The 12,702-nt window shown below is 40.1% G+C and overlaps 1 protein-coding gene across 1 annotated transcript in view; it reads left to right on the plus strand.

Moving 5' to 3' along the window:
* Positions 1-12,702, plus strand: part of LOC147707762 (trypsin I-P38-like) — a 68,300-nt gene that overhangs the window by 32,050 nt on the left and 23,548 nt on the right. The window contains exon 4 of the mRNA XM_086926613.1: positions 6,923-7,059. Coding sequence (XP_086782739.1) covers positions 6,923-7,059 — 137 coding nt within the window. The remainder of the gene's footprint in view (positions 1-6,922; positions 7,060-12,702) is intronic.

A 12,702-nucleotide genomic window follows, 5' to 3' on the forward strand; every position in this document is an offset into this window, starting at 1 on the left:
GCATTATTGTTGTACCTGTTCTATTTTACTCCCTAATGACCTGCTTTTCACTCTCTTGTTAGTATTCACTGCATTGTAAAGCACTCTGATATCTGCAAAGATCTTGTTCGCGCTATATAAAAATTTCAAAATAAATAAATAAACTCACCTTACAGATGCGCAATACATTAGGCATGCTGTGCATGCCTGGTGCAGTGCTGGCATGTTGAAACAGGAGCCAGCTGGAGGGTAACAGGTTTTCAGCAGTGTCACCCCAACCCTTTTCAAAAGCCAGGACAGAGCGGGCATCAAAAGGTCTGTCCGAAGGCCTATCCAGGCTTTGAATAGGGCTGTCAGACTCTGTAGGCTCCTCGCGCTGTGATAAACAGAGGTGCAAGTCCAGGGATTGGGTATTTCAGAAGGCAAGTTTTAATCATACAGATGGTGGTGTAAATGGGGTGTGCATGAACTGTGTGTTGGAAAACCCACATGCATCTTATTTGTGAAGTATTACGACTTCTGACCAGAGCTTGCTAGGGTGCCGAGGGTAATTATTAAAGTGTAATTATAGCTATTGTTTTTTAGCAACAGGTTTTTTGAGTAGGTTCCTTGCAGAATGGATGGAGTTTAGATTTTCTTGTAAATAACATGTTTGGGCGAATTGGTCTGCTTGAATCACATTTTACATATTGTGGTGGAAAATGAGGTATTATGTACATATAGATATGCATACTTAAATACATATTCACCTAGAAGAGATAAGGGATAAAGCTAATGCATAGGACTGCATAGGTCCTGTGCACTCCTGCCAAATGATTTGAATGTGAAGACCAAGGTAATCAGCTTAACCCTGCCCAGCATAGATACCACTGAGCCTCTGAGCCAAGTCATCATGATGAAGTATTTAAATCAGAGGCAAACTATATTATCCTTCCCCCATTGGCCTTTTGTGACTTCACCAGACTAGTGAGTGTTTTTCTGTGTGCTACTAGAAGGTATTTTTAATGTTGGCAATACGTTAAACTGCGCAGTTTGGCTGTGGCGCGGAATTGTAGGAGCAAAGAAAGTGTTCATACCTCTCTCCCTGTCCGTATGCAGTCTTTGTGAATTTTTCTCACAGTTGTGAATCTTGTATTTACTCTGTTTTAGATAGTATGGTTGGAGTTTGTCACCAGCGATTGAGCAGCGAGGGCAGGTAATGAGCTTGTTTCACAGGAAGTCAATCTTTACTTCTCTACGGCCCGCTCCTTGCTGATGCAACCTTCCGTCACAACTTTTTGGGTTGGATTTTCAATTAAAGTGGTCACATCCATTTTGGTGCAGAGTCACCCCGACCACACCTGAATCTAGGTATCATTACAGGATTTACCGGGTGTTGGCATCCAAGAGCCCTGTACTTCACTTCACGCAATTTTTCACGGTCCTGAAGAAATGCCACTGGATCCACTAGGGACCATGAGAGGCGTGATACATGTCAACCTGATACCATCAGTTGTTATCACCACTAGCACCAAAATACACAGAAGGAAAACATTCCATATTCTGACTACCCTATCAAGAGTACTCCTCTTGACTCCAGTTTTTGACCATATCACACGAACCCCAGAATAAAGTTTCTCCAGGGTACTAGTGTGATATTTTTAACTCACTAGCACCACTCCCCATACACCTGCACTTACCACTGCGACGTTCCTCGAAAAGATCTCTGACAAAGAGCCCTCTTGTGGGGCCCGTGGGGGACTGCAACACCACCCCCACGAGGAGCAATGCCCGATGATGAAGCATGACATTCGCTTGGGTGTGGGAGGGCACCTACTTAACAAGGAGTAATTTCCCATGATAGATTATCTAACCTACACTCCTTGACAGAGTTCCTGTCACTTGTCCTTCTTGTGACCGGACTGGTCAGCTCTTTCCTAGAAACAGATACCCTCTAGTGATTGAAATGGAGTTTGTCACCGCCTGTAAAGGTCCTCAACATTTTGCAGTGAATTCTGACTGTTCTGTGTTTAGGATTGTGACTCCAAATTGTATGTTTGTATGGGTGAATATTTTAAGAGTAGCCATATAGAAATTGCATTTTCAACCTGCAACTTCTAATTAATTGTTGGGACAATGTGATCTCAAATGTACCTTATGCCTTACATTTTTATTTAATTTTTTTCTTGAGGGTGAAGGCTCTGAACTTCCTTGCAAGCTTGCATGCTCAGCTGCGGGAGCGTCGTCCCACTGCTTTTCAGCAGTGCAAGAAAGGAAAAATAAAATGATAACAACACAAAGTTATTATCATTTTATTTTTCTGTAGTAGTTCAGTTGTAGATTTGTGGCGGGTGGGGCTCGGCAGTCAAGAGCAGGGGAAGGAGGAGTGCTGGGCACTCTCGCATGATGGTTTGGCCAGCCATCGTGGGCCGGCCAAACAGTTATGCGCACTTAGCAAGTTCTCCACCAGGCAGTATTGCACGCACTTACTCATTTGGTATTCACGGAAGACACTTACTCATTTCGGTATTCACAGAAGTTAGGAGTCCTAACTTTAGGACTCCTAAATGCATTCTGTGAATACTGAAAGTCTTAAAATTAGGATTTTTCTCAGTTTAGAAGTAGTTAAGTTAGGAGTCCTAATTTTACTACTACTAAATTGAGAAAAATCCTAATTTAAAGACTTTCGGTATTCACAGAAGGCATGTAGGAGTCCTAAAATTAGGAGTCCTAACTTAACTACTTCTAAACTGAGAAAAATCCTAATTTTAAGACTTTCAGTATTCACAGAATGCATTTAGGAGTCCTAAAGTTAGGACTCCTAACTTCTGTAAATACCGAAATGAGTAAGTGTCTTCCGTGAATACCAAATGAGTAAGTGCGTTCTTTGAATACCAAAACTGTAGTAAGTTTAGGATTTTGTCTTAAGTTAGTTCTGTGAATCGGTCCCATAGACCCTTCTGGACAGCAATGCAGCCAATGATATCTAGCATTTCCAGCCTTCTGCAATAGGTGTTCTCCAAAACATTCCTCATTAAGGGACACCCCTTTAAGACTGGACACGAAGAGATTAATCCGCCAAATGGTATACCCTGAACACCCAATAAGAGTTCAACAAGAGGAGACTAATGAATAATCACAGTGGTTGATCAAGTCCAATACCTGTGGCTGATGGCCAGGGTTGGGTACACCATTGAAGACAGAAATATATGTATACGAGATTTTTTGCAACACCAACCTAATAAATTATGGTGAATAATGTTAAACATGAATTGGCATATTTTAAATACAGAAACCTTACAGTATGATAGAACCTTTGTTTGCCTTCAAAAGAGGCTATTGTTTGAGGGATCCGCTTATGCACACAAGATTTTGGAAGGCACATAGATAAACCCTGTCTAAACATAAGACTTATTTAATTTAATTCGCTATTTTGTGGCAATTGTAATGTACACAAATTAACCAGAACCACCAAAACCACCAAAACAATTAGTCAGTGCATGAGGACCCTTTGGGAGCCGCATTAGCACTGAAACTGCATTAAGGAATATGTCATACTCCTCATGAAATGCTCATGAAATTTATTATGCAGGGATGACAACAAGAATGATAAAAACAGGCCAGGAGGACATGACAGTAACTTTAACTTGAGCAACCATAATAATGACACTCCCTTTCTTGAAGACAGGTCACATGAGTATACATTGAAATGGATAGTATTTGTCTTGTGCAGCCTATAATACACTATTTGAAAAATAACGGAAACTGATTTATAAAATACCGACCAAAATACGGGATCTTAATGATGTGATCACCTCGAACAGTTTATGCTGAACTGAATCTAATTATCCCTCCAATTTACTAGTAACCCAATACTCTGGTGCTACTAAATATAAAATCCCTGACCATCTAGCCATCTAGCCATAGACGATATTGTTTCCAACACAAATCCTTCTATTATTCTTTGCTAAGTTCAATTACTTATAAATAAGGCATTCCATCAATGAGATACCATATATCATACCATGCTATATCAATTTAACACTAATAATCTAATGTCAGGTATACATACATATAAAAAATATCCTAATAAATTCAGCTGCCTGATACAGTTCAATCTCCAGCAATCACATGCACAGTTGAGAAACAGCAACAAGATCACTCACCAGGTGAAAGTCATTGTTAATACACACCATTTCTTATTTATATCATAGACAAGATAGTGTTAAAGACGTATCTTAACATAACATTTATTTACAATCACAAACCAGACATGGTTTGATATTTCTTTATTTAACCACGTCGCCTTCTTAGGCACCATTACACATACATACTCATAAGGATAGGTTGTTGTTAAACACATAATATGAATGGAAATTTTGTCCTGAAAAAAGGCATTGACGCTGCATTGGGCTCTCAGATTGAATGAAACATGTCAACCAAAACATGATTTCGGGCGATAATATTTACCCCTTTTTGTTTTTCACCTTTCCATAGGGAGTCCTCAATAAAAGAGATTAGTAAAATAATAGGTCAATTAAAATCAGTACATATGTCCCTGCAGCCCCTTGAGTAATAACCAACATGGATTTCAATAACAGTAGAGCTGCTCTTCTCAAGGACTGAGAATCTACCAAGTCTACTGTAGAAATCTGTAGGGGAGAAGATGTAGCCTTACAGCTAGAGCTGTCAACCTTGAAGCTAGGGAACCGGGTTCGAGTCTCTGTAACAACGCTCAATATCCTGTGATTCTGGGCAAATCATTTAGGGCCAGATGTAGGTGGCCGAAAATAGCCATTTACCGATCGGTAACGGCCGAATTCGGCCGTTACCGACCGGTAAATGGCCATTGACATGTAGGGGCCCTTAAATGTTGCATTTTCTGTAATTTTACTGAATCTGTAATTTTACTGATTCCGTAATTTTACCGAAAATGCAAGATTGAAATGTGGGTAGCCAATTTTCCATTGGCACATGGCTTTCAGAATCGGTATTTTACCATGGAATACAAATCCATGGTAAAATACCGATTCCTGTGTACATGCACATCTGTGCATGTACACATGTGCCATGTGACAGACAGACGTGCCCTTAGGGCATGTCTGTGTGCCACATTGCACACATGCCCGTTTTGGGGGTGCTAGAGGGTGTCAAAGTGACACCCCCTGCACCCTTGACAAATTTGGTATTTACCGTAAATACCGAATCGGTATTTGAATTGAATCCTATGGGCTTCAAGGCCCATAGGATTCAATAGCAAATACCGATTCGGTATTTACCGAATCGGTAAATACCGAATTTTTAAGGAATCAGTAAAATATCCAGATGTTGGTACCTACATCCCATTTACCGATTTTGAAATACCGAATCTGTAAAATTCGGTAATATTCGGTATTTCAAAATCGGTAAATGTGATTTACCTACATCTGGCCCCTAATCTCCCTGTGCCTAACAAACATGAATGTGTCTTTCTGTAACGAAACTGGTGCTCATGTAAAGCGCTCTGATACCTGATGTCTCGGGTCTAGTTCACGCTATGTAAAACTCATTTTCTTTTTAAAAGCTCCTGCTTATGAGGCCATTTTGGATAAATTTAACTATCCTGGGTGAGGGGTGGATGCTATGAAGAGGCATGCCACCTAGTTTGGTGAGGGTCTGGTGTCCTTAAAAAGATGAACCTCGATTTACCTGTGGTATACCTTCAGTAAATATAATTAACCGGTGCCTGCTATACTCTTTGAGTTTAATCAGTAATAGACAAAAGCTGTACTATAGACTGCCTTATATACACTCCCTGATAGTTTATTCTCACTCCTCCTTGGCTTCTTTGATAGAGTAGGTGCCATCCTTTTGTATAGACAGTAGAAAGGTCCGGGGATCAAGAGCTGCTACGTACTGTGTCCCATGAAGGGAATATGTACCAAAGCCTGCAAACACGGAGGAGTAAACTAGGCTCAGACATGAGTGTAGAATAGTTTTGGTTTCACCACCTTCCATTCTCTGGCCATCCATATTGACTAAAAGTCCAGCCAATGAAAGTTGGGCAGGTGGGTGTCTCCTTTATCATTTGTGAAAGAAGTGCTATTTAGAAGGACCTTATTCTTTCCTTATAAAAAAAATCATGAACTAGTAAACAAATATGAAGATGATGGCAGCAAAATAGAACTGCTTTATAATCTATGTGTACTATCATGTCCTCTTGTTGATTAATATGTGATGGCTTCTTATTTTAAGGCTTCAAATGAACACATGGTGCCATTCCCCTCTACCTCTCCCAGAACTCTCTGCCACCTTCATTGACATGCCTGGCACCAACCCACACTGTGCCTGATTATTGTTCTGGTTCTTTTAACTTTTCACACCCCTCCACTGCAGTGCCCTCCTAAGCAGCCTTAGGGTAATCCCTTGCATTTCCACTTTCAGGATTTTATTCAGACACCCCTCTTTGAATTCCCTTCACGCCACCCTCTCTCTGACCAACTGTGCTTAATTTCAGACACTGATGTACAACAGTGTACCAAGTATAAATGTAGGATGTGTGCTATTACATATGCTACATATTTACTATCTTTTTTCCATCCCCATAAGTGGCTTAAAGAAGACATAACGATGAGTTAGCAAGTATTTCTCTCAGTGTTGTCATCTGGTCTGACCCACGGATCATAAACTTGAATCTAGAAAGAGCAAAATCATCCTTTTATGTTTCAGAGGTTAATTGAGTATCAAATAATTGTGTAAAGTACCACCTGTTATTTTCAGTGCTTCGAAACATTAAAGACTGTGGTATGGAGTGGTATGTAAACAAAAAGTCATTTTTCAGCATGAATCATTCTTAGCACTTTCCTACATTACTGCATCACTGCATGAATCATTTGGTGTTTTTGGTGTTGCTGTGTTTCTTGTTTCAAGGAGAAATGCTGCTGCTTTGAAAACATAAATACATTGTGTTGTCTTCTCCTTCCAGTGGTTAATGCAAATGCTCTTCAGTGCCTGAATCAGCCGATCATCTCCAATGCAGAGTGTCAGCATGCCTATCAATATGACTACACAAACAACATGATGTGCTCTGGATTTATGCAGGGAGGACAGAGCACCTGCCAGGTGAGATTGACAGCTGCACCAGCTCATAAGTGCACATCAGTCCCTCAGGCTTGGACATGAAGGGAGTTGCTCACTCTGAGTGTATAAAACAGGTGTCTCCAACCAGTCGATCCAAGTTACACCTTCAGTGTTGTTTACAGCCTTGAGTTCATTTTTAAATAGGCACAGAGTTACATTTTCCTTTTGAAGGTAGGGGAAGGCTGTGGTTGTTTTACATTATTCGCATCAGGCTGCAGATAGCAGGGCCTGATAATGAGCAGAGTTTTTTCGATGTATGTACCAAGCCGGGTCATAGAGGTGAAGAACCGAAGCTCTAAGGTATTTAACTCTTAGATAAAAGTCCTTGCCGAATCAATGTTGGAGATGAGAAAAAAATAGTGTTTCTGAATTCTTTTAAATTTGAGAAAATTAAAATGAAATGTTACCTTAATGATAATGTTAGCTCTTCACTTTGATTTTCTCCCATTTCAAAGTGTCACACTTACAAACAGCAGGCGTCTTGCTCTCAGTGGCCAGTTGAGGGATGTATGACGTTACAACGCATACTTTTACAACTCATACCTTTACAACACATTTTTTACAACGCATTCCATTACAACGCATGTCATTACAACAATTTTTTTTAAACTACCTTTACAACGCATTCCATTACATCGCATACTACCTTTACAACGCATACCATTACAACGCATAACATTACATTGCATATAAGGCAAGTATTGGATAGTGTAGGGGTAAACATTACTATTCTAACTCCAGGGGGTTGCAACAGTAGGGTAAGTTTTGGTTAGTGTAGGGGTAAACATGACTATTCTAACTCCAGGGGGTGCAATAGTAGGGTAAGTGTTGGATAGTGTAGGGGTAAAAATTACTATTCTAACTCCAGGGGGGTGCAGCAGTAGGGTAAGTGTTGGATAGTGTAGGGGTAAAAATTACTATTCTAACTCCAGGTGGTGCAATAGTAGGGTAAGTGTTGGATAGTGTAGGGGTAAACATTACTATTCTAACTCCAGGAGGTGCAACAGTAGGGTAAGTGTTGGATAGTGTAGGGGTAAAAATTACTATTATAACTCCAGGGGGGTGCAACAGTAGGGTAAGTGTTGGATAGTGTAGGGGTAAAAATTACTATTCTAACTCCAGGGGGTGCAACAGTAGGGTAAGTGTTGGATAGTTTAGTGGTAAAAATTACTATTCTAACTCCAGGGGGTGCAACAGTAGGGTAAGTGTTGGATAGTGTAAGGGTACTATGTGTTGTAATACTATGCATTGTAATGGTATGCGTTGTAATGACTGAGTTGTAATGACATGCGTTGTAGTGGTATGCGTTGTAGTGTCATGCGTTGTAATGGTTGCGTTGTAATGGCATGCATTGTAATGGATGTTGCGTTGTAAAAGTTTCATTGTAATGGCAGTGCGTTGTAAAAGTTGCGTTGTAAAGTTTGTTTCCCCCAGTAGACACTGTGTCATATTAATAACTGAAAAATACAGATGTTTTTTTCTAAATGAGAGAAAGGTAAGGTGAAGAAAAATCAGTCTTTGAAACATTAAGTGTTAAAGTCTTTCTCCACTTTCAATTAAGCCATTTATGTCTTAATGTTTTATGAACAATGGTTCTTCATTTTAAATTCCTCCTTTTTAAACAAGTGGCTTTATTTTTCTGTTATACATATCTACAGGCCACTGGGAGCAAGATGCTTGGTGTTTGTAAATGTGACTCTTAGAAATGGGAGAACATTTAAATGCTGAGTTTTATGAAATAATTGTAAACATACAGATAACTGTTCAGTTTAATTTTCTCCAATTTCAAAGTGTTTCCTTCACACACAGCAAGCATCTTGCTCCCAGTGGCTCGTAGACACAGTGCCATATTTATAGCTGAAAAATACATCCATTACCTTAAGTAGGACACATTTTAAGTGCATGAAAATGTTCCATATTATGAACATTTTTACAGAACATTTTTCTGCTCCTTAAAGTTCTCCCATTTAAAAAATAGTTGTATGATTGTGTTATACATGCAACACTACCACATATGGTGAAAGGTGTGCCACAAGTACCCACCACGCAGACTCTCAATCACCATACACATAAATCCCATTCATAGCCACACATGTTCAAACATCTACAAAGACCACTCTCTCACTAACACGCATAGCAGCCTTGTCATAGTGCCCCTAGTCCAAGGATTTTGTTCAAACCTTAGTATACGGCTTATGGACATTAGGCTTAAAGTCAATGAAGCTGGGTGTGGGGTTGTCTGGTAACACTGCACAAGTTGTTTAGGCTTCAGTAGCTCAAGATTATTTTCACTGATCAGAAGTTGCTCTCACTACAGAAAATGTCGAAAATCCATGGTATAACGTCATTCCGGGATAAGGTGATTACGTTCGAGAGATCCATCCTCTATTTCCACTTCGCCCTTCCCCCTCCCCAAATTGCCCATGTCGCTCCCCACCAACATATTCTCAATGGGTGTGAAAATGTGTCTATTACGTGCTAATCTTGACTAGTGCGTTGTGTATTATCCAGTCAGGACCCTTCTGTCTCTAAATTGTAGTATCTCAGCCATGGCTGTCAGATTTTGGTAAACATTTTGGGAATCCTCTAGCAGTATATGTTGTTCATTTAGCCCCCATGTACAGATCCATGCTGACCCACCATTCTGCCAAAGTGGGCAGGTCCTCAACTCCCCAGTGTCGAGCAATATCCCTCTTCACGACTACCAATCCTAAATCACTCAGCAGGGGTTTGTATCTAGGGAGGTCGATATCTGTTGAAATGCCCAATAGTACATATTTGGGATCCATTGGTATCTGCACATCAAGTATATCATCGAGTTCCTTCACGATTCGAGTCCAGTAGCATTGTATCTGCTGACACTCCCATTTGGTGTGTATTAAGAGCCTTGGATGGTTTTGCATTGCAGGCAATTAGTTGTTTTTTCCGTACCCATAGTGTGCAACCGTGCTCTATCATAATACACTCTCTGTAGGATTTTAAATTGGACCAGCCTTAGTTGGAGCTTCATCGCTACCTCTCTGAGATGCATCCACGCTCCTTCCCAGTAAATGTCTTCTAACTGGCCTGTGATTCTCTCCCACTTAGATCTGAGGGTTGTCAGTTTGCCAGGGATACTGCTTTTAAGGGTATCTCTTCTTGTAGTAGTCTGCCTTCAAGCTGCGCATATTCAGATATGTCTGTTGTATAAATATTTTCTGCTCTCCTGGCATTTTGCAATTGCAAGTATTTATAGCATTGGGTGTGCGGCAATTTGATATTCAGTCTGAAGAGCCCCAAAAGTAGTTAAAACTCCGTCCTTCAGTATGTCGCCTAAGGTTGTGATCCCAACTGTGTCCCACTCCCTGAAGCCCTGAAGCTTCGCTAGTTCTGGCATCTTCTTACCCTCCCATAGCGGTGTAGCTCTAGTTCGATTTTGTCCCATCTCATCTGTCGCTCCGTCCCCTTCCAGGCCTCAATCGTCTTTTGGGTGGCTGGTAGCAAATCTCTTCTTAGCTGTAATAGTTGACATAAGTTGATGAGCCTGGATGTCTTCTATAGTCAGAATTATCACTGGGTATTATAAAAAACGGCTACAAAAACGTCAGAGGCTACAAAATGCTGATGTGAGACTGCTCAGTGGTCCAAGAACAAGAAAGCACATAGCACTGTTGCAGCGGTACTCCAGAAATAATTTCTAAACCAGCATCACTGTTTCCCTGAAATGTCCAGTCACACATTCATTCACCAGTGGGGCCCATAACACTGCACACTTTTCTTTAATCAATTTAACTTCAGGGATTGGTGAAACACAAAGGAGTAATGCTTTAACATTGGCGGAGTGTCTAAACTTATTTTGACTATTTATTATTTACACCTGCAGTTTTAAACGATTTTACCATGGTTTCTCAACAAATGTCAAATTTATTCAGAGACACCACCATAGTGGCAATGGATCTGCTAGTAAGAAAAATAGGCGTAGGAAATTACAAGACCACCTTTAATTTTCCATTTATCTAATTTTTATTAAAAGCAAACTTTTAGCATGTCTGACATTTAGGTACTTTTTAATTCTTTATTCAAAAATCTTAAGAAACTTTATTTCAAAATGATCATTTTATTTAAAAGCTCGGAAAATAGACATTTATTTCAAAGTTCAGTGGGAAGTTTAGCAAAGAACAGATAAGTCCCAAATTCATTCTCTCCTAACATCCCTAACTAACGCCCTCATCTTATCCTTCAGTCCTACAAAGGAAACAAGAAATAATTCAAAGAGTCTTACATCCAGGAATCGATCTGCAATCGGGCAGCACCTCAAGATGAAATCGAAAAGGAGCAATACTTCGAAGCAAAATCAGGGGTTTTTATGCACTAATTCTCTAACAATCTATCTAAAAAGTATCTGACAGCACCAACTCAGGTTCTGATTGGACAAATTAGGGGTGGATGAGGATCACCTCATCATTGCAGCATCGTGTTCACGGTGAATCGGCAAATTATTAAAAGCGCATTGTTTAGGAAAGTCTTTGGCCTAGGCACATCCTCGACTGTCAACTATGCCATAGTTTCTCACGTTCAGAACACTCGAGTGTCCGTGTTTTGGCAACCATCCTGACTTCCAGGGTACAGCGGCCTTGAACTTCCCATCCGAGCACAGGCAGCTCACTCTCACTTGCAGGCTTTGGACGCGCGTGCGCAGTCCAGCACTCACTCGCAGTTTACCAGAGCAGCCATGTTTTCACTAGGCCTCAGAGGCCTCTTTTGGAACTATCGTAGAAACAAACACAAATTTATGTTAAATATAGAACTAAAGCCCTTCTGTTTGCCTCCCATCTTACTAATGTTTCCCTATTAGTTATTACCTAGCAGATAAGCCACATAAATGTGTTTTATACTAACATATCCGACGACTTTCTAGCACAAAAACGTGTACAATAAGCACATTCATGCTGCGTTTGTTTATATTTAAGCTGTGCATTAATTCACATCACAATAACAGTACAAATTAGTCAGTTATATTGCTTCATGCAGGCAAAATTAGTATTCCACGTGTATATATGTGTGCATCTTATACTATCGTTGATTATTTCACCACAACACACCATTAGTAAATGTTAACGTTATGGGACATTGATTTTATGAGGGGTACACATAATTTTGCTTTGCCACCTTGCTCCAACAGCACCAGAAAGAAGAGGCAAACATTGGCTACCAATTAAAAGCACAGTCCAATTTAAGACCCTATGAATGACTGACTACTCATCATATGGGGCCTTAAGTTTTGACTTCCCACTTTGCATGAAATAAACCCCAAAAGAGTGTACAATCTGCCAAATAATTACTTCTAGGGGTGCCAAAAGTTACAAAATCAAAATGGGGGGTCTGTTCATTCTCGGCCTTGGCTTATCATCACTGTTACTGGCTCTGCCCTCAGAGATCTAAAAAAACAATTCCCTTCATCCAAGCTCTGAAGGCACAACTGATTTGCCAACAAACTGCAGCATCACTCTCTTGTTAATAAAAAAATCTGGTGTTACCTTCCCTTTAATATTTCAGACCCATTAACAGACATATTTCAAAATGTGTGCTCGTTTGTTAGGGAAGTGAATTTATTCTTGTCAAATGGTCAATCCTTGTGGAAGGATT

This window comes from Lissotriton vulgaris, chromosome 6, assembly GCF_964263255.1.
Source record: "Lissotriton vulgaris chromosome 6, aLisVul1.2, whole genome shotgun sequence".
Taxonomy (NCBI): Eukaryota; Metazoa; Chordata; class Amphibia; order Caudata; family Salamandridae; genus Lissotriton; species Lissotriton vulgaris.